The sequence below is a fragment of the Melitaea cinxia genome, chromosome 17, assembly GCF_905220565.1.
Source record: "Melitaea cinxia chromosome 17, ilMelCinx1.1, whole genome shotgun sequence".
In the NCBI taxonomy this organism is placed as follows: domain Eukaryota; kingdom Metazoa; phylum Arthropoda; class Insecta; order Lepidoptera; family Nymphalidae; genus Melitaea; species Melitaea cinxia.
Window position 1 is genome coordinate 6,923,969 of NC_059410.1, and position 23,949 is coordinate 6,947,917.

A 23,949-nucleotide genomic window follows, 5' to 3' on the forward strand; every position below is an offset into this window, starting at 1 on the left:
AACGCATCCCAACTACATTTTTCTTACGACGTTTCATTTTACACACTACTACTTGACTATTTAACTCTGTTTCTGTGTTTTAAACATTATTTTACGCTTTATTTATTTAATTTCATAAATATTTTATTTCTTCGTTGGGCTTTAAATATTTCAGATTAATATAAAATTACATAATAATTAAAAAAATAATAATCATGCAGTATGTATTAATTGAGTTCGCACGACTGAAACGGATTTTTTGACCAGGCATCGGCATTCGTGATTCGATACCGCGCACGCGCAGTCTTTCGTTGTTGCGTTTGCGTCTCGTTTGTGTACTGTGCGATTTTGTGTGCGTTACACCTTTTTCGACCTTATTTACCGTCCCTGGACCTCGATATCGTCCTCATCTGACGACCATTGTTTACTATACCCTTGTAAATCCGTCCTTGATAATGCCGCCGTCGGCAAATAGTCGACGTATACTTTGCATAAACTGCAACGTCTGCTTAAATACGTTTCGACGTTATCTCGTTCATGAACTCAACACAAGAGTTATTTCCTTACTTAGCGAGTGGCTATCAACAGTAATCGTAAGTATTTATGGTTATTATTTTTTATCTAAAAATATCAATAGTATAATGCAAGTAACTGTCCGAAAGATCTACCTATGTATTCGAAAGATGTACATACATTGACAAAACGAATACAGTTTTGTCTTGTTATTTCATGTTTCGTTTTGAACTGTTGTTGAAATCTTTGTTTGTTGTTTATTTTTAATGTAGAACCATTTGTTTAAGATGTGCTGCTAGCATTAAGCTTTTGTATCAATTGTAAACAAAATTATATTAAGTTTCCTATTTCAGATTACTGAGGAAGATTACATTTGTGAACCTTGTAAAGAACTCCTATGAGAAGCATAAACCAGCAATTAGCAACAAGCTGTGATGGTGCTCAAGCTTCAGGGTCATCTCAACTAGGCCGGAGACAAGTGTGTAGTCTTTGTGGACGGTCAATACTTAAGCGTCAGAGCCATTCTATTGTTTTTGACAATCCTTCAGAAGAGCAAAGACAGATAAATACTGTTATACAAACAAGAATTGCACCACGTCAGGTATTTATGTTTCTATATTTTTCATTATTTGCCAGTATAATACTACGTACTGTTATAGAAATGATTATATACTGTTAGTGGTTGACTGATGCTGTAATAATTTTAGCCACAAATAAATAAAAAGTATTGTGCATACATATATTTGTAATAGGAAAGTAATAATTATCGCTTTTTGATCTTGAAAATGTTTTTTATTAATATATTTACAATACCTGATATTAATTCTTTGTTTTCTTTCGTAGATATCATCATCTGATAGAATATGCCATTCATGCTGGATGAGTTGTAAGCGTGCTGCCATACATGTTGAGCATGTTGATGAAGCTCGTGGAGTTTCTACAACTACCGAAGAAGTTCAAATTGGAATAGGTAACTCTGAGCCAAACACTGCTGAACCAACTAATGAAAGTCTAGATGTGCCTACTGAAGTTGTATCTAGCAACATAACATTGGAAAACTATAGACGGGCAGCAAATACTGCTTCTCACTGCCTTTTCCCTCAATGTACTAATATTAATCTGCATAATATGGCAGATTCATTTAGAGCAACGATACTCAGTACATATAAATATTATATACCTGTGCACAGCCGTGTCTGTACAGAACATAGACTGAGTAATGAGTGGAGTAACCTGTATAATTCTAGTAATAGCATTAGTACATTTACTTCACAACAAGTAGAACACATTTTTTCATTTGTTAATGCTTTCAAGCCCTACCTTAATTTCACAAATGTAGAAGCTATTCAAGAAATCGAAGATAACATATTTTTCTTTTGGACTGGAAGGTCCAAACTAGACTTTTTCACCCTTCTTAATGAAGTTCCACGCATACAAGGAATTCACAAAGGTATTTTGGGATTAGCTGCATTGTTAATGAAACTGAGGACTGGTGAATCAGATATTCGGTTATCTACATTATTAGATATACCACGTACCACATTAGAGCGACTAATGAACAAATGCAGGGAAATCTTGGTTCAAGATTTTGTACCTATAAACCTGGGTATTGATCACATATCAAGAGAAAGGCTAATGGATCATAACCTTACAATACCAAATGGTATATACAATGAAAACTATACTAATGCTATAATGATTTGCGATGGGACATACATAAATATAAATAAAAGTTCTAATTACTCTTTCCAAAAAGATACGTATTCTTTGCACAAATATAAAAATCTATTAAAACCATTTTTAATTGTGGCATGTGATGGTTACATATTAGATTGTTTCGGTCCATACAAGGCTACCACATCTGATGCTGACATAATGATTTCCCTTTTTGACAATGAAAACTCTCCTCTTAGATTATATTTTCAAGAAAATGATGTGTTTATATTGGATAAGGGTTTCAGAGATTGTATAAGAATGCTAGAAAGTTGTAATTATCGACCATATATGCCTGATTCTCTATTAGAAGGCGAACACCAATTAACAACACAACAGGCCAACCGGAGTCGTTGTGTAACATTATGTCGCTGGGTAGTTGAGGCAGTAAATGGACATTTAAAAAGAGATTTTAAGCTCCTGAGGCAAGACTATTTTAATAAATCTGTGCCAAATATGATGCAGAACTTTCAGATAGCTGCCAGTCTCCTTAACCGATTTGGTGTTCGTTTTCGTGATAGAGATGATTCTAATGAAATAGTCGCAATAATTAGAGAGAGAATTAATTTTGAAAATAATTTAGCACTCTTGATTGAGGAATTAAATATGAATAGAAGGTTTGCTGTTTTTCAGAGTATAACAGCTGACCGAGATAATTTATTTATGTTTCCTAGATTAAGTTACAATGATTTAGTACTATTTGCTCTAGGTACTTACCAGATAAGGCAAGCCAGATCGTATTATGGGGAACATATTCGATTTCATGGATCATATATAATAGAAATATGTAGAGACACACAAGACTTTTCTCAGTATAATCTGAGAGGAAGTGGTGATATAACATTGATAAGAGGAAAAATTAAGTCCAGACACATTTCAAAAAAACAATATTATGTCTACATTTTAATAGAAAATAATGTGTCTGGCAGAGCTGGTATAGTCGAATACTATTGTAATTGTTTGGTTGGTCGACGAACCATTGGATGTTGCGCTCATGTTATGACATTAGTGTGGTACCTTGGATGGGCTAGATATGAAGAAAATATCTCTGCTCCAGCAGAATTTCTGGATGATGTATATATAAGAGATTTTTATGAAAATGATGATACCTAATAAACTTTAACATTTATATAGTGTTTTATTTGTTTTTCCGGTTTTGTTAATCAGGTACATACCTTCGTACGGTACGTACCGTACGTAGGCCATTTAAATATGTTGGGTAGAAGTGATCACTTTTGACAACACAAGAATCAATTTAGACTTTTTAGAGGTCTGTATAGAAATTATCTGAGCATCCTTTTTTTTTCTTAATAAAAATATAGTTATGTGTACTGGAGAAACAGCAGTTAATGCTCGATATTCAATTTATAAACGTCGCTTTGGCGCAACGATCACAGCCATGGATTGTGCCTGTTGCGCTGGCGGTTGCGGGTTCGATCCCTGCACATGTCAAACACTTGTATTGGGCATACATGATACAGGTGTTTGCCGTGGTCTGAGTGCTTGTGCAGGCCTTGTTGGTCTCCCTACCGTGCCTCGTGCCGCCGTCGGTCCCGATTGTTATCATGTATACCTGATAGCGATCGTTACTCATAGTATCCGCCAACCCACATTGCAGCAGCGTAGTGGCGGGGGAAAGAGGCCTATGCCCAGTAGTAGGATATTACAGGCTGAAGCGACTCAATTTATAGTGACTATCATTGAGTCTAAGCAGTGACGTAAGCCGTAGCGTAAGACGTAGCTGGTTACAAGGAATTCAAAAAGTAAAAAAGACGTTTTAGATCATACCTAAGTAAGTATTCCTATTTTATTTGTTCCTATTTTAAAAATAGGAATTTAATAACCAATTCGTATTTTAGCGTTAATAATTCAAGCATATATTTTTTTTTTATTACCTACATAGGTATTCGGTAACGGCAAATCCTAACCTAAAAGGTAACATTAATGGGTATTTTTTGGAATTCGTAGCGTTTAAATCGTAAAAATGACTATATGACATTATTTCCTAAACTTACAGGTAGTCTTTCTCCTATACCATAAAACTATACATAAAATTTCAGTGTCAGGTTTTTAAATGTATGGAAAGTGGGCATTGTTCTTTGACGTGGCACATATCTTTTTGCAGCAAAAAACAGAACAATTCGGCATTTTTTGAAGGACGTTGGTTCAAGCGTGCAACTAGATTTAGTTTAGTCTCTAGTGATTAGTGCGGCTGCAACCAGTTTTATTCTACGCGTAGGACCATTCGGACTTATGCCTTGACAGAAGGGAACGCCTGTGCATGGCTACTCCCCTCCGTGTTGCTCTATGTTTTTTCCAAAACAAAAAAGTCGAATGTCGATTTTCACGATATCGATTTTAAAATCGATTTATTTGGTCCGAGGATCGATTCTTCGACTAATCGATTTCAGATCGCGATGGATATATAATAAAATTATTGGCGCGAAGTTATTTCAAAGAGGTGAGCGCGGGAACTTTGAAGTGAAAAGGCGGTCTTTTTTTTTCAAAAATATTTTATTAATTTTATAATTCATTCACTGGAGTTTTTTATAAATAAATACTTATAAATTAATCAAGAGATGGGGAGAAGTAAGAAAAGGAAAAAGAAGGAGGAAGGTAACGCTGAGGACGACTCGTTGAGCTCCGACTCCGAGTCCATAAAATCTGTTGAGCTAACAGACGCCGAAAGGTATGCCCCGTTTCGGGTAGCCGATTACGTGCGGCACTACCCTGAGAACGGGGGTAATTTTGACTATATTGTATTCCTGGAGAGTACAGAGGCTGACAAGCCAATCGGAACAAGAGACATGATGACACTCGCTAATAGCATAAAAAAATATAATAAAGGCGTGAAACAACTAAAACGCATTAATAAAAGTAAAGTTGGAGTTATCTTTGATAGACCTGCTTTTGCTAACGCGGTCTTAGGCAACAAAAAATATCTTGATGGGTACAAACTTAAAGCTTCCCTTCCGGCTGCCGCTACAGAGGTCACTGGGGTAATTTCTCATGTGCCTATAGAATTATCCAATAAAGAAATATATTCAGCTCTAACTAGCACGAAAAATATTATATCTATACGAAGATTTATGCGACGTGTAAGAGAAAATGGAGAAATAAAATTAATCCCCACAAAAACAATTTCTATAACCTTTTCCTGTCCCAATTTACCAGATAGTGTGGACCTCAACAGCTGGCGGTTCGAAGTACGGCAGTACATCCCGCCAGTAAAGCAGTGTCTAAAGTGTTTAAGATATGGTCATATTGCAAAATTCTGTAAAAATTCACAAAGATGCAGCATTTGTGGCGAAGGTCACAATTTTAAAGATTGTCAGACTCCTTATACTGCAGCCAGTTGCTGTCACTGCTCTGGCAATCACATTGCCATATCCCCTGCATGCCCTGTTAAAAAAGAAAAAATCCAGCTTAACAGAGATAAATTTCAGAAAAAAAGCTTTGTTGATGTTTTAAACAGCTCTCACTTTCCATCATTAAACAAAACTGATCAGTTCTTATCTCTTTTAAATTCCGAAATAATACTCAAATCTATTACAGAAGCTTTAGTAAAACTTATAACACTAAACAAAAATAATGAAATACCTATCTCTTCCCAAAATATTAAAAATGTCCTGCAAGATACATTAAAAAAGGTTACTAATAAATAATTTGTACTTTATGGATACTTTAAATATTGTGCAATGGAATGCTCAGAGTATTCTACACAATCAACATATTTTTAATTATTTCCTTTTGGACAAAAATATTCACATTGCGTTAATTTGTGAGACTTGGTTAAAGCCTTGTCAAAAATTTAAGATACGTCATTACAATGTAATTCGTCTTGATTCAGGAAACACCCACAATGGCGTAGCCATATTAATACATAGCTCTATTTCTTATTCTAAAATTGATACTTTTTATGATGACTCCATTCAAAATGTTGTTGTTCGTATAAAATACTCTAGCAACAAAGAACTTACTATCATAAGCTTTTACAGTCCAACTAATTGCAATCCTGCTTTTTCTAAATCTAAACTAGACAGGTTAATTAAAAGTTTACCAGAACCAATCTTCCTAGCAGGAGATTTTAATGGCCTAAACTCAGCCTGGGGCTGTTCTACTTCTAATTGTCGAGGCAAAGACATTTTAGAGTCTATCAATAACAATAATTTGGTTATACTTAATGACGGAAGTATGACCACTGTTGGTTCGCACATATGGAGACAGAATGCTCTTGACTTAACCATAGTATCACCTTCATTGGCTCTAGAGTGTGACTGGTCAGTACATGACGATCCCTTAGGCAGCTACCACTTTCCTGTAATCACAAAAATTTTACTTAATAACAATCATCACAATGCCACTCCTATTCCCAATAGTAGCTCACTACCCTGCTTCCCTAACCTGAACAACGTTGATTGGAACATTTATAATTTAAATGTCCAACTATTGCTCACTGAATTTTCTCTTGATACACAAGACCCCCTTCATAACTACACAAAATTTACAGATATTTTACACTCAGCACTGTGGAAATCATCTTCTATTTCTAAGCACTCTTTGGTTAATACAGCTTTATCTTCATGCTCTCCTTCTAACTTAAATAAAAAAAAAAAACTTCTTCCTTGGTGGAATTTCAATTGCACCAAAGCCGTATTAAATAGCAAAAACGCTTATTTGACTTTTAAATCTGATCCCACTGAGGCTAATTACATTAATTTTAAAAGACTACAAGCCACCAAAAAATATATTATCAGAAATGAGAGAAGAAACAGTTGGATAAAACTTTGTGAACAATTTAACAGATCGACTCCTATATCAGTCATTTGGACGTATATGCGAAAATTTAACAAAAGCTATTCTCCACCTTCCCATAACAACTCTGACTATTCTTGGATCTTTGATTTTCTCAAAAAATATACTCCAGATACTGTAGAGCCAGCCTTTAATCTTAATTCTTTCTGCCATATTCTTCCTAATCAAAATTTTATTATAAAATCTTTTACCATTGTCGAATTAAATTCTGCTATTTCATCCAGAAAAGACTCTACACCTGGCCTTGACTACATTTCATATAAAATGCTTAAACACCTGTCTTCTCAATCTAAACTAATTTTATTAAATATCCTGAATCTTCTTTGGGAGCATAATCTTATTCCTATGGATTGGAAGGTTGATTGTTTAGTACCTATCTTAAAACCCAACAAGGACAAGTTTAACTTTGATTCATATAGACCTATAGCATTGACTTCTTGCATGGGAAAAATATTTGAACAACTTTTAAAACAAAGATTGGAACATTTCATAGAGTCTAATCATATTTTACCTTCTAATCAGTTTGGTTTTAGAAGAGGCAGGTCTTCAAGGGAGAGCATTGCTCACTTACATCTTGATATTTATAATGCTATACAATCAAAGCAAGCTCTCGCTGGAGTTTTCTTCGATGTAGTTGGAGCCTTTAATAATGTTAACCATCATATTCTATCCACGGAATTAGCTGCGATTGGTTTACCTGTAAAAGTTATACAATGGATTTTTAATTTTTTGCACAGTAGGAAGGTATTTGTTAAGTATAATAATAGACTTATTGGTCCAAGGCTTTCTCATAAAGGTACATGTCAAGGTAGCATTTTGAGTCCATTGATTTTCACACTTTATATACATAGATTAAACTTAATTCTAGGCTCTCATATATACAATTTACAGTTTGCTGATGATTTGGTAGTCTATTGTTCTAGTAATAATATAACTACCCTAAATCTTAAGTTAAACGAAGCTTTAGTTAAATTAAATTCTTATTTTAATTATCTTGCATTGGACATTAGCTTTGAAAAGTCTAAAGTCATAGTTTTTAATAAAGTAGGGTCTGAAAGAATTAAAATAAACTATAATAATATATCTCTTCTTATCACAAATGAAGTTAAATTTTTAGGTGTTATATTCATGAATAACTTATCATGGAACAAATATGTAGACCACATAGTTGATAGAGCTCTTAAGGCTCTTAATATTTTAAAGTCTCTTGCAAAAACATATTGGGGTTCTGATCCAAAAATCCTTCTTAACCTATATAAATCTCTTGTACGCAGTCATTTTGAATATGGATTTCTATGTTTTTCTGCTAATGACAAGTTGGTTAACAAATTAAATATTATTCAAAATCACAGCCTGAGACTTATCACTGGCGCCATGAAAACAACCCCAATTAATTCGTTACAGGTCGAGTGCAACATTTCCCCTTTACACCTTAGATTTAAATATTTGAAATACTGTTTTTTGCTAAAACTGTTTTCCATTAGTAATCATCCTCTAATTAAAAAGCTTAATTACTTACATAGTAAATATCCTGTAAATGCTCCATTAACTTCTAATAACCCATTTATTCTCTTCGAATATTCATTCATGTTAAATCTAAATAACCAACACAAAATACACAGTTCTAGCAATTGGATGTGTTACGAAAAGGAGTTTGACTGTCTTATTAATCAAATCGATATTATTATTGACCATAAGCTAAAAGAGCGCCAGGAAGTTTACAACCTCATAGCACAATACTCTGATAAGTTCAAACAAGTTTACACAGATGGATCAAAAAATGATATAAATGTTTCCATGGCCTATTATGTACCTCATCTGAAGTTTGGCCAAGGCGTCAGATTGAAAAAGGAGATATCAATATTTACAGCTGAAGCTCTAGCAATTACTGCTGCCCTAGAATTCATTAAAAAACAAACTAATCAATATTGGCTGATCATTACTGACAGTATGAGCGTTCTAAAGGCTTTAGATAATTATCAATTCAGTGCTAATACAAACTTCATCATTTTAGAAATAAGACATCTCCTTTATCAACTATCCAGAAGAAACTACAACATCAAATTATTGTGGACACCTTCACATATAGGAGTAAGGGGAAATGAACATGTGGACTTTCTGGCACGTTCAATTGTTGACAGTGACAGCGGCAGCCCTGTTGATGAGAATGTTGCCGTACCATACACTGATCTATTAGTTGCTATTAAATCAAAAATCCTATCTGATTGGCGTGATCTTTGGCGACAAACCTTGTTAAGAAAAGGATCTTGGTATGCTCAGATAAATCAAGATATTGGAAAAAGTCCTTGGTTTACTAAATCGCATCAACATAGAAGCAGAAAATATTATACAATACTATGCCGCTTGAGATTTGGACATTGCAGATTTAATGCACATTTGAATCGTATGCGTATCATCTCATCGCCCGTTTGCCCACATTGCACCAACAACTCTACACAGTCTTTAGATCACATATTTTTTGAATGCTCCGCTTTTAATCTGGAACGCCTCTTATTTATAGCCAACTTGTTATCAACTTCTGGACCAAAAAATGTCCCGCGCAATACACAAGATTTATTGACTAATTTGGATAACTATACTAGTATATTTGAATTTATTTGCAATACTATCAATGATATTTGAAACAGGATCAGGACCTTCATTCATCGGATGTGAAATTTTATTTTGATATTTCAGGCTTCGGCCTATTACAGACTTGGTTTCGACCTCGCCTATCACTTATAGACAAAGAAGAGTAGACGAAAATATGAAATTTCAGACTTGGTTTCGGCCTTACTCTACCAGTCATCGAATCAGAAGAACAATAAAGTTACTTCAGACTTGGCTCCGGCCTTTTGATATATCAGAACGAAACTTACAAATTCAGACTAGGCTGTATGGATTATAGTCCTTTGCCTTTCCCTATTGGGGATAAATTTTAAAACAACAACAACATTATTTCAAAGATTATAAGAATTATTAATACTTTATTTTCTATCACAATGATTCTAGAATTAGTTTTATTTAAAAAAACTATAAAGCTTTAAGAAATGGATGACTCTCAAAGTTGTGATATCTTCTCGCAAAGCAGCGTTAGCCTGCACAATGCTACCGTATCCTTTATTAATTAAAATTATTATATATATTTTGTTTCATTTTATTTTATTTTGATTTAGTTGGGAAACAGACAGTGTACAGAGACTAAGTTTAAAGCTAATTACATAAAAAAAGAAAATATAAATACACCATCTAAAAGTCTTCACATGGTTGCTACATAAAAGGCTAGAGCTTGTACAGTAAGTAGTGGTTAATATAAAATATTTGCATAGCGATCAATTAAACATAATATTTACAACAGTTCTATAGAATTACATTGCACCAGTCCTTTGTCAACACAAAACCTAAATTTGAAGCTATTACACAAAAGATTTATAAGTTTATAAATATGGTTGCTAAATAAAGACTAAAGCTTGAGGTAATTGAGCCGTAGGTAATGATTAATATAATAATCATTTCTTAATACACACAACAGCTTTAAGAGATCGCATCAAACCAGTGCCTTGTCATAATTCTTTTTAAGAGTATCGACTGATGTATTGAATAAATAAAAATTAAGTTCTGGAATGTCACTCAATGTATTAATTTCTTTAGAGGTTCTAATTAAGAAAACATTTTTGCAAAGCAGTTATAATTGAAATAATTAGATTCATATGTTGTACAATATAATTGTATAATAACTATCTGCCCAGACATACTTCGTTCTGTCTAAAGTTAATAGTAAAAATTAATATTTCTTAATTTTTTTTTTAAAGTAAGTACTAATACCTTCCGTGGGCCTTAAGGAACATACAAAAAAAAAAATTAGCTGAATCGAGCCATTCTCGAATTATGCGCTCAGCAACATTCATTTTTATTTATATGTAAGATTTCTTAAAAAATATAACTAGGTTGATGTAGAATTATACAACTCTCTTATCGCTAAGATTAAAGACTCTGCATACAAGAATGTGGGTGAAAAACACAGTAATTTGGATCATTTCAATTTAATTCTAAATGATTGTAAGATTTGTATTTTTCAGGTAGGTGTTTAACTCTTAACAGTTAATTTTCTGCTACTGAACTTAAATTTAAGATTAAAAACTAAATAATTCTGTTTCAGGGTTTCGATATAATTATATCTTTGTTAGACAATTTGTCAGTGCAAGTTGATAGAATATGCGGCTATATAGACGATGCCGCATACATTCTACAAACACTATCGAATCTCATTAAGAACATCATTGAAACTGTTACCCTAACATGCAGTAAAATAAGAATATTTCCAACTAGCACGGGAAATGTTATTTCATTAGTTTTTTCACATTGCAAGAATAGGTAATGTTTTTGTAAGATGAGACTAAAACATGAATATAAAACAATATTATAATTTTTATTAACGTTTTATTTTTTTATTGTTAATATTTTCTTTAAAATGATTAATATACCAATTAAATATAGCATATATTTTTTATTTTAATATGTTACATATTTCAATTTTTATGTTTCAGTGACTGCATATACGGCAGCTACTTAAGTAATGTAGAAGAACAATTAAAAGCATTATTCAAATGTTGTCATGAGCTTCAATTAACTTATTTATTGGCCCTGGGAAAGAACTTCATATTTGATTTATCAGAAATAGATGAACAGAATATTTTAATAGAAAGTATGTTTATCAATAGAATTTATTTTATTAAGGCTGTAGAACGTCTTGATTGAAATATAAATATTTTATTTTGCACCAGCTGACCTAACAAATGTCTTGTCTTGCAAACTGTCAAACTTTAGAAGATAATATTCATTACTGTTTTGAATATTTGCAATTTTCTGTACAATTTTCTTATTAATTTCCTAAGAACCACAAAGTATTTTAATACTCTTAACAAAAAGAATTAGCCAAAATGGTTCAACTATTTAGTGATTTGTTTTCATTCTAATCTATATAAGATTACTTATGAAGTATTTACATTTTATTGATATTAATTTTAGCGTTGGACATTAATTTGAGGATAGGTGAAGTTGTACAGTCGTTAGATGTTAAAACTATGGCCGAACAATGGAAAGCTTACACCATGATTTGTGAAAAATATTCCGATTTTTTAGTAGATAAAAATATATATAATAATTGTACTAAACTGTTAGTTTCAACTATCGAAAATAACATCAAAACTGCCTTGGAGGTAACATTACTTTTGTTATTATATCTTTATAAAGTTGGAATATTTGCTATGCTTTAGAAATTTCCTCTTTCTGTGCAATTTTTTAAAACTTTTTCCTTAAGAACCTTTACAAAATAATAGAAAACAGATGCAAAAATTAGTACAGTTGATCCAGCCATCAGTGAGTTTCGGAACTTAGCAATTCATTTTTATTCATAAGTAGCATTTAGAAATTTTTTTTTCAGGTAAAAGAAGATAAAGTTATTATAAGATCTTTGAAAGTGGCCAGTTTTTCGCTGAAAATATTATTACGAATGTCTACTATTTTTAAAGGCTCTACGTGTGTAAATTATCAGTTATTTTTCGAATTACTTTCTAATATGAGCCTGTAAGTTTATTACTATAAATATATATATATTATAAGAAATAATAAAGTATTAAATAATAGTATAAAAGTAGAAAATAATATAGTATTATAAGAAATTTATTACTATAAATATGAATATGTATATTTTATTTGTATTAAAACTAATTACATTTTAATATTGCAGATGTAACAGTAACTATTATGAACTGACATTGAATAAAACACCTGCATTTACAAAACTTTTAAGTACAAATTTATTAACACCTATAGATGCTTTAATAAATCAACTTGTTAGTGAAGAAAAATTTTTAGAAGTGGGTATAATAGTTTAATATTTATTTATTTTATTCATGTAAATCTTACCTACCGTTACCTGAACTTTTGAATATTAAAAGATTTGTGAATTTTCTGGATAATACAGAACTTTAAGCTTTTACCTCTTTTTTTTAGATGGTCTTGTCTACAAATAATACAAGCACAGAAGAACCTAACTTCTTAGCACACATTCTTCTAAAAGTAATGATTATGAAAACTATTTTGAAAAGAAAAGAAGTTTTACATGATATGAAAAACAAAATTATTAATGATGTTTTTGCTATCTTACCAAAATGTAAGTATATTTTACTTTGATGTAGTTTTTAATAAAAATAATAGGTGCACTGACTACCCTTTCTTTACATATTCTTCTTTGTCTAAAGTTTCTTTACATATAAGTAGCAATACTTAGCAATAACTGCCTTTGTACATTGAATATCTGTTTAAATTCCATATTAATGTAATTCTTTTTAAAATGGTGCACAGTCAAGCATATTGTATATGTCTATTGAATATAAAAAATACAAATATGATTTTTTGTAGGTCACATGTGGCTTAATATTGGCTTAAAATTTAACTCCATTTTAAGTGAAAAACAGTTTTATGGTCTGTATAGTCATTTGTTAGTTCATACAATATCACTGGCTGCGTGTATGAATTGTAAAGAATATAGTAAATTAGAAAAAGTTATGTATGAAATTATTATGGGTGTTGATTATTATAGTACTGTATTTTCGGCGAATATGTGGGTCTCTTTGTGCCGGTATGTTATTTCTTGTATTTATAAGTAGTTAAAATTTATACAATGTGAAAAGTATTATTATTATATTTACTTCAGGTATTTTGATTGTTTAGCTTATTGCTTAAAAACTAGGTAATATTTATATTTCAGGATTGGTGATTCTCAGTTGCACCTAAATACTTTACAAAATTTGTTGAAAATATATCAAAAATTAGAAAACAATAAATCATTTACTACCTCACCTCAAAAAGTAAATTTAAATTACACCATAGAAATGCTTTTCCAAACTCTTAAATATCCAGAAAAGCTGTTAATATATAAACATTTTAGTATACAAGATAATAAAAATGTTGGTATTTGGTGTGCCATGAAAATAACGAATTTGCCAGAAAATCTCGAAATATCTGCTGAAAAATTGGTAGTTCAAAAATTGATTCAAGTTTTTGATGAATTGTCAAATAATGAACAAAACAATTTTGTAAACTTGGTAGGTAATTAAATTTCTATACTATATTTTTGTGGTAACTTTATACTTATAAATTCATTTATTTTTCAGATAAAACAAATGAAACTAGTATCAACTTGTTCTTTTACCGTGTGTGATTCTAAATTAGAAGATTTGATAGTAAAGTGTTGGAGTAAAGCATGTCCTAATTGCAATACGATTGTCCTACAAAATTCTATTTGGTTCAAATATATACAAAGTTTAATTTATTTAACTGATTCTTACGTGGAGAATTTTGAAAACAGTGCAAACTTGACTAAGGTAATATATTAGATAATCTTATACCTATTGATTCTTTAATTACAACACTCTTTACTTCATTTTTCACGTGTTAAATTGAATTGTAAATTGAGTAATGATATTTTGATTTTATTACTTTTAATATTCAAAATTTTGCGTCAAAGCACTAAATGAATTTAAAATCGTTCAGAGCTACCGTCATATTTTAATAGCTAATATAATTTTTTTTATGTTTAATCCTTTATTATGGTCGTTTTAGGTGGCATATGTTACATCAAGTCTTCTTCTCAAAGGGAACGCCGATTTTATAACACTTTTATTCAAGACATTTTGCAAATTGTTCACCAACAGTTTAATTAAAGATCATTTGGACATCAATATTTTAATAAACACACTGAAAGATCTAAAAACAGAAAGTGTCGTTCAGAACTATATATTTAGTGTTATTGAATTAAATGATGATATAAATAATTTGGTCACACAAATATTAAGTAAAGATCCATCACTCAGAGAATTGAGAAATAATTATGACGAATACAAAACAAAACTTCAGAACCCTATCGAAAGAAAAAGACTGCTGGAAAATGTTTCTGAATGTATATTTTCGCACAAATGTATTAATAATGAGTTAATTTTAAATTTACAAAATGCAAGAACTAATAGTAATTTTGATCTCGATCTCAGTCCATTGTCTGAACCTGAACATGAACCAGCAACTAAAAAGGCAAAACTCGATACAAGTGTTGAAAGACTCTTATTAAATTTAGAGCGAGATGTGTTACTGCTATCTCAAGTTAACGAAAATATTCTCAGTGATCACAAGAATAGAATCAGAACTGTTTGTGATAATTTAAGAAATATAATATCATAATATTATTTATTGTTTTATTTTTTTAGCAAATCTTTGTGCTTTTGTGCATCCCATTTTTGAGATTATTGTTAGAGCAATTGTTCCTATTACTGTATATTTATATATTATTAAATAAAAGGAAAAATATTTCACATTTAAATTTATTGTGTTAAAAAAATCTTTACAAATAAGTGAAACACTATATTATAACCACACGTCGCCGGTATTACATTGTTAATTACAAATCAATTCATTATTATACATCTAGAAATGGATGAGAGGACAAAAGGAAAATCAATTAAATAGTATTAGTATATAATAGCTTTTAATCAGCAGTGTAATACCGGCCGGTGGGGAACTTAAAATAGCTTTAATTGATACTCGGAGGTAATAACAGCTCACGTGTCGAACAGTATCAACTAACATCAGTCGCACTTTACGATTTCACCGTCCAATCGCTGACAAATTACTCGCTACGGCTGTACAGTATTGAAACCACGCAATGTCGTGTAACACGGCAACAATTACTAATACAATTATATATCTAACACTCATCCTTCACATATTCTATCCTACTCGACTTTCCGTAATAATTGTGATGGCGCCATTTCATATGTAACACTTAAAATTGGCTAACTAAAAGGTAAAATACGAATATGATTTATTATTGCCTTAGACATAGCCGACTAAGCCACTTCAAAAGCAAAGCCCGAAGCACATTATATAGCTAAACTTAATCGAGAAATCTAAATAAATTAACGAAGTAATACAAAGTAAATAGTCGTCTTAGGGTTTATTATAAAAAAGATAAAATCATTCAGTATGAATAAAAGTTACGTTTATTATGAATATAAAATTTACATAAATGTATGTTGGTATTATTTTACGTTTTCGTTCTTACAATTCTCCCTCATGTCACAAAATTAATATATCATTATATATTTCACATCAGCGAGACGATTTCCGTTAAAATTAATTGTACAAAAATATGATCAATAAATCAATAATAAACCGTGTAAAAATGGTTTTAAAACTTACATTTTTATTATGAAAACGATTTTTTCATTTATTTCTACTCCGATTTCGTTTCGCCCATGTGACATTTACAAACATGTCCCGAATAACAATTGTGACGTGAAAATATAGACGGTCGAGGCATCATATCTCGTATGAAATCTATAATTGTGCGCCATTTTTGTCTCATCAACATCAAAGAATATACCGAAAACTTTGTAAATAACATTTCGTTAAAATTATTGCGTTCGGTTTGGAATGGTTGGAAGAAAGTGAACTACGAGGCAGTACTTTGTTTCATTACAAACTTTCTAATATCACTTGAAAACATTTAATAAGCAAAACTACATGCTGTATTCTATTTACAAATGGTGCGCGAAAAAATTCAAAAAATCCCTTTGCAACAATTTGCAGTGACATCAAAATTGGAATAATTGTCAATATAATTAAGCCTACATTGATACTAATAATTGCGTTTAAATGTTCTGAGGATGTAAATAAGCTCCGAGGATATTTCGTATAGAGTATCCTGAACAAATAAAATGGTAAGCACCGGACTCCAAGTATAATAAATATTGCACATTAACATACAGGCGTGCAGTTTTAACGAATGAGTACACAGTATCGGCGAAGAACATCTCTCGATACGTTATAAATACGAGTTAAGTCTAACACGTTAGGATACAAAACCTACGAATATTTAAAAATATCAATTTCTTAGGCCAATTATATCTTATTTTTTAATTTAAATAAGAACTTACGTTCACTCGTCGTGCCTCTATGTATACCGGATTATTTATTTGTGGCAACGCTACATTTTCGCTTAAACTAAAAAGTCTTGGCACAAATAAAATATCAACTGAGGGTTCGCACTGCGAAACGATACGTCTGCGATACGCGCCAGCGAAGATGCGACCGCTACAGACAGAAAACAAAGAGCACACACGCTTAACATAAACATCGTCAGCACAACGCGTATAAATTACATAAATAAATCCCTAAGTCTAAATACCCTCAGAACAATTAATAATGTATTTATATAAAATTCAGTTCTTTAATAGGATTATTTGGCATCTATCACCAATATCGTAACTCTAATTTAAACATGGTATACGTAGGTGAAAATACCTAAAATCCGTTACAATGCGTATCTTCGAACATAATCTCCACGAGTACAAATCCCTGCCGAACCTAAATTTCCTCCTGATCACGCACTGCGGTCCCGCGCCCCGCGCCCGCCCGCGTCCCGCGTCCGTCCCGCTCCTTGGCGCCTCCCACTCCCAAACTAATTGTATAGAACTAATTTGAAGCTAATCGGGACACAAAATCGCTTGAACGTCAACTCAATAACACTATTTCGCTCGCGAAGCCCGGTAATGTAATCGCTGTGTCTATAGAGCGGCACAACACTTCGTTTAAACAGTATTTATCACCTAAGGAATTGTTTTATCTGTGAACGTCCATCGACTCATTCGATACAGAATTGTGATTTAACCTATCGTACACTAAATACATTTAGAAAAATCGTAGGCAGTCTAACTAAACTTATTACCGATCCGAGAGTCATAAAATTGTTATACGCATCGAACGATACTCGCAATGTAAATGCATTAACTCGATTGGTAAATTTTGAAAATATTTATTTACTTTTTAGTTTAATTAATTTATTTTTGAAAAACTTCTTATCTTTTACCTAATTTCTAATACGAACAAATTTTAGTTAGCAAGAAGGACATTTTACTGTCAATTTTATTTACCTCGAATCGATATTAATTGTTACAAACTTATCGGCTACTTCAATAATGGGTTACAGGTAAATTAACTAAAGCTGGCACGTGAATATGGATAAAGCGTGACGTCACACTGTGTACGTTCTGAGGATTGATTTGTCACTCTTGCACGCAAGTGATCGAGCAAGTTAAGTTTTAATGAAATATATTCGTTTAAAAGCAGTCTTTACAATAAAATTGGATTTGTGTGAGCTTTATGAATGTGCCAGCTTTAGATGATAAAAGCGTCAAGTCCGCGTTCCAAGTTTACAATTAAAATCGTTAAGCAGACATCGCACACGCAATCGGCCCACTCGCAAAATTTATACTGATTTTCTTACTTCGATCCGTTGCGAGTAAGCCAGTTGGAAACTAGAACTAAATATATTGACGTAGCTAGGTTTTTCTGGATAAAAAAAAAGTTCTCAAGGGCATTGTCCGAAAGATGATTCTAGGGCGCACCCGCGACCTAGTTACGTCAACACACATACTACAATTGCGGTTAAAGCCCAGTCAAACAACGATCTGTTATGATCACGGACCGTTAATTTTAAACAAGACATTACAAATTTAACGGTCTGTAATGTATCATTTTTTGAATATATGAACCGGGCTTAAACGAGTTTACTATAAAAAATAAATCTCGTTACAGAAGGGGTTCGACGCTACGTGCGATACAATTAAGTTAATAGGACGACCTCGGCTGATGGAGAGCGTGGGGGCGTGGGGCGGTGTGTGGGCGGCTCTAGGGCGCGCGGTAGAGCGTGTTGTGGCGGTGGCACAGCGGCGCCGGCGGCTGGCCCAGCGTGGCGGCGTGGCCAGGCGCGTGACCGGCCAGGTGCGCGGCGTGGCCGTGCGCGTGGCCGAGCGCGTAGTGCTGCAGGTGCTGCAGGGACGCGCTGCCGTGCAGCATCAGCTCCGGCGGCATGTGGTATAGGCCGGGGGTCTGCGGAACGATTTCTTTATTTAGACTTTATTGTACACCACAACTACGTGTTACATATTAAACATATTTTAAGATAGTTACAGACTGCCGAGTACAATGGGTTGACTGATATCTAAATACCCGTTAAATAAAAATACTACGTTATCAAAACCAATATACACACTGCCGTACACTGTCGCTATTTATTTTGCGACGATATTATTATTCGTTTAATTTTGTCGTGAAAATGTATTTTTCGGATAGTAATGCAATTTCTTTTTTTATATATTTTAATTTTTTTTACAAATACTTATTTGTCATAAAACTAGAATTTGTTTGATTTTAAAATTATTTCTAAATAAATATATAATATAATAATCTTTTTCCTAAAGGTTACGTTGGGCCATGAGACACGGTATTTGTAGGGTAGAACGATAAAAGTAAACAACACAATGAAACACTAACGTGGTGCGCGTGTGCGTGTCGGTGGGGCGGCAGGGAAGGCCGGGCTCAGTAGGCCGATGCCTCCTTGTACTCGGAGTTGTCCATTGTGAAGAAGTCTTCAAGTTTCCACTGAAGGGTTTCAAACGTGGGTCGCTTGAGGGCGTCTTTATTCCAGCATTCTAGCATTATGTTGTAAAGCTCCGCAGGGCAGTTGGGTGGACATGGCATGCGATAGCCGTGCTCTACTTGGTGTAAGACTTCTGCGTTCGACATACCTGAAAAAGTTTATTAAATATATCGTACTGTGCACAAAACGATAAGACATGAAAGTTTTTAACGACAAAAATGGAAGTAAAAAGCGAAGAGTGCATAATTGACGGTATTATAAAAAAGTAATTTGATAAAAAAATCTTAATATAATCCAACAAAAAGGAAGTCTTGAAAGATTGGGAATAAATTATCCTGTTTCTCTTTGTATTAATGTACACGATAAAATCCACGATTTTGTGGGCCTTGGAGAAAAGTTTATGAAACGCTAATTTAGATGAGACATATTAGTAAAATATCAACCAATAATAATTAACTTATTTTTTCTGAAAGGAACATTAACTTGAGAAGATTACGTTGACCGTAGTTTTACGATAAATTATTTGAAATTATTATTAAACAACTCAAGTTTTATATAGATCGGTAAGAAAATTTTCATTCGAAAACTTGCAAAAAAACTAACTCATTGCTAACTTTTATGGTTGAGAAGACATTGTTTTTAAAGTCGGTTTTTTCCTAGCGCCCTTGACACTTAATAATTATCGAAAGTGGCTAGCTATTATTAAGACATTCTTAAAATAACACATACATACAGTTTACACGAAGTTATAGATAGATAATTCACTCAATTTATCTGAGCATGTGGCTCTATTAGCACGTACTTGAGAACATATTTATGTCTTAGATGTAATATGTTTGATTTGTGTGACAGCGTCGCGGTCGTCGGCCGAGTAACACGTGTTCCTTTTGCATTGTTGTACAAATAGCCAATAAAAATAAATCTTGGAACTTTCTGACGGCTTTTTTTCTATTTATAGTTGAAATAAAAAATTAACATATTAACATTAAAACTATAAAAACGTACAAGAGTATTCCTCCTATCTCATACAAAAATACATACATACATATAATCACGCCTCTTTCCCGTAGGGGTAGGCAGAGACCACTTCTTTCAACTTGCTACGATCCTTACATACTTGTTTCGCTTCGTCCACTTTCATTATTCCCTTCATACATGCTCTTCGGTTTAGGGTACTCTTAACCTGGCCTTTTTTGGCCTTTTTAGAAAAATAAGTCTTACATATTGTTAAATGTACATATAGGTTCAAGATCGAAATATTTATGTACGAGTAAAGCTTTATTAACATTCTAGTAGTCTTACCTGGATAAGGTGTCCGGCCGTAAGTAACGAGTTCGGTGAGAAGGATACCGAAGGACCAAACGTCGGATTTAATGGAGAACTTGCTGTAGTTAGCGGCCTCCGGTGCGGTCCACTTGATAGGGAATCGAGCGCCCACGCGGGCCTCGTATTCGTCCTCCTATATTGACAAATTACTTTTACTTGGATTTTTTAAACTTTTTATTATAATGTGGCAAACAAGTGTATAGACAAATTACGACATTTTTTTATACTAGGGTGGTAAACAAGTGTACAGTCTACCTGGTGGTACACGGTTACCGTAGCCTATGGACGCCTGTAGCCCTATAACAACCAGAAGCATCGCAAGCGCCTTGCCGTCCTTGCCACAAATCCTTTCAAGGAGCTCTGGCTACCTTACCAATTACAGCAGGGGTTCCCAAACTTATTTTGTCTACTGCCTACTTTGAGAATAATTTATTTTATAGTGCACCCATTTTTTCACCAACTTAAAAACCATTTTAACTTCAAATTAAATTAATTATTGGGAGCTATATTAGCGGAGATTAAACATTAATTCTAAACGAGACTTTTACTATAACCAGCAAGAGTTAACTTGAGACCTGAGCGCAGTAGTACACAGCGGCGCTCAGTCTCAAGTTAACTCTTACGGGCTAGACCTGCCGATGAGAATGATTATTGAAACGCAACTTTATAGTATTTCGACAGAGTATCTTTTATTCAAAATAAAACAAACATAATCGATTCTAATATAAAACTAATGTGAGGGATGACTCTACACAACGCCACCATTTTTTTTCTGGGTACCGCCCGCCTTTAGGCCTACAGCGCCCACAAAGGGGGCGTTATCACCCACTTTGGGAAAGGCTGCATTACAAGAACACAACACTGTTAGAGAAAGGCATACTAGGCTGCGATTTGTACCCTACTTCAATAAGTAGAAAATAAATTTTATGAGTTTTGTTATACAGTTATCAAAAATAATAATCTATTAACCATGGTACGGGTAAACTGAATTCTATTATATAAAAGATAAGATAATAAAGATTATATGCAAACCACCTCAAACCAGACGCAGGAGGATATTAATTACAGGAAATATAAAGATAGACGCTAACTGTAATATAACGGTCTTACTTATAAACGTTTCTTAATTTTTAATCAATTGCTTAGCAACGGATTAGCAAAAACCTCACTTATAAACACTATTTAGCGTTAAGAAGTCGTTAAGTAGTGTTTAAATAGCCGTCAAATTTTAACACTGCCGAGGCATAGTTTAACTCCTGCTAAGCGGCAAGATGGCGGATTTCACATAAATCAGCTGTTATATTGTGACGTTTGATCTACTTACTTGCGTGTGTTTGTTAGAAAAAAAAATTATCATTCTTTGTTTGTTTCTTAACTAAGTAACAGCTAATCAACGTTTATAAGTAAACAAAAGTTAAACATGGATTTGTAGCTTAAGAGCGGTTTAACTAAGCGGTGGCTAAGTATTGCTTAGCGAGATTTTTATAAGTAAGACCGTATATGACCAAGTAATAAATACGATAAATGTGATTTTTTATACAATAACTTGCACATAATTAGCTACTATGCAAAATGTATACTTGGGAGTTTGGAATATATTAGCGTATGGGTTTTATATTGACTAATCAGAGGCAGTTGGCAGTGATCCCGGTTTAACTACTGAGGAGTCTGGGTGTAACATTCACATGTGAAGTATTTGTATATAATTTTTTTTTAATTGTATGTATATTTTATATCATATACAAGTAAAAACAACATTTTTTTTAGACAAAATACGTAAAATACAAGTTTGGTTGTTCTTTATTATAAAAACGACTCGATCGTTCGACAATTTCAGCAGAATCTTCTATGAGTCTTAATATGTTTACTTCTGTGTCTGCATATGTAAATACATGAGTTATGGCCAACTTTGTAGAAATGTTGTGGTATCTATTAACGGCACTAAACATTGCGGTGTGGGTTTTGCCACCCAGTGTGATTAACCTCAAAGTGAAATGAAGTGAGCTAGAATGTTGTCGACAAACGGCTTTTGCTTAGTTTTCTTTACCTTGTTAATAATTATTACGTCTGTAACGATTTTCCTCGTTGATTATTGTTTTGACCTTGTACACAATAACTAATTAAAATCGCTATCAGCCCGAGATACAAGCCTCAGATAAGGTATAATGAGTAATGCTTTATTATACTTATAAACCAACTTTAGATGTAATAAAAATGATTGTGAATTTCAGCTGTTCAAAAATTGACATTTTGTAGTGTTAAGTAACCTAGTGTAGTGTTAGAGTCAGTGAATGGTAAGTTTATCTATATTTAATACTTGAAGATTTATGTAAAGTAGTCGGTTTGTCTTGAACAGAATCAATCATGTCAACATACCTTTATAAGTCTAGCGAGACCAAAATCAGCAATCTTGACGATATTGGCTTCAGCCACGAGTACATTTCTAGCTGCAAGATCGCGATGGATGTAGTTTTGAGACTCAAGGTACGCCATGCCGGCCGCGATCTGTGCCGCCATGTCGATGAGCGTCTGAAGCTTCAGGCCGCGACCTTTACCTGTAATAAAATTGTGTATTTTTAATATATAATATACATAGTAATAAACAAAAACCACAGCGTGTGCATACAAGTGCACTTGCTTGCTTCGGGCTATGATAGTCCACTGCTGCACACAGGGTCTCCTTATGTTTACAAAATCACAGATGTGTGTTCTTATTGTGCATTCCACACAATAAGAACAAAAAGGATAATTCCATAGTTATTGCCCATTTCTTTTAAAAATTATTTACTGATCTGATACTTCAGACTGCTGTATCGATTTACCGCAACAAAAATATGAATTCTACTGAATAAATACCTTACATGTAAATTAGATACATGAAATATATCGTATAATCAGAATATATTTTGTAAGTAATTTATATGTTGTAATTTAGTATAGTAATCTTTAATCATTCTTTTCATATTAAAATATGACCGACCTTGATAGATCAATTTCAATTTAGATGAACATAATATAGATAATATCTAACTTGTTTGAGGATTATACGAGTATAGTAATGTTTACTCTAATAAACGGTGAATATTCTCAGATAAAATTGCACTGAA

At 32.8% G+C, this 23,949-nt stretch overlaps 2 protein-coding genes across 2 annotated transcripts in view; one reads left to right on the forward strand and one right to left on the reverse strand.

The window, feature by feature from the left end:
* The first annotated feature begins 1,620 nt into the window (after positions 1–1,620).
* On the forward strand, positions 1,621–15,263 carry LOC123661834. Its single transcript, XM_045596774.1, has 11 exons — positions 1,621–2,898; positions 10,968–11,099; positions 11,180–11,394; positions 11,568–11,725; positions 12,049–12,239; positions 12,464–12,606; positions 12,770–12,903; positions 13,444–13,663; positions 13,793–14,129; positions 14,199–14,408; positions 14,647–15,263. Exons 1-11 carry the CDS (start codon positions 1,621–1,623, stop codon positions 15,256–15,258), a joined length of 3,630 nt encoding a protein of 1,209 aa, XP_045452730.1. The 3' UTR covers positions 15,259–15,263.
* A 4,192-nt stretch (positions 15,264–19,455) lies between these two features.
* LOC123661557 (tyrosine-protein kinase Src42A) overlaps positions 19,456–23,949 on the reverse strand; it is an 80,111-nt gene continuing 75,617 nt past the window's right edge. The window contains exons 5-7 of the mRNA XM_045596514.1: positions 23,219–23,397; positions 20,819–20,975; positions 19,456–19,664 (exon numbers count right to left, since the gene is read on the reverse strand). Of these exons, the coding sequence (XP_045452470.1) occupies positions 19,456–19,664; positions 20,819–20,975; positions 23,219–23,397 (545 nt within the window). The remainder of the gene's footprint in view (positions 19,665–20,818; positions 20,976–23,218; positions 23,398–23,949) is intronic.

Excerpts from the sequence above, each read along its gene's own strand:
- LOC123661834 (XM_045596774.1), top strand. The coding sequence starts at position 1,621 with ATGGCAGATTCATTTAGAGCAACGATACTCAGTACATATAAATATTAT. Across the intron at positions 11,100-11,179 it reads GTAAGATTTGTATTTTTCAG|GGTTTCGATATAATTATATC; the intron begins GTAGGTGTTTAA and ends ATTCTGTTTCAG. Across the intron at positions 14,409-14,646 it reads ACAGTGCAAACTTGACTAAG|GTGGCATATGTTACATCAAG; the intron begins GTAATATATTAG and ends TGGTCGTTTTAG.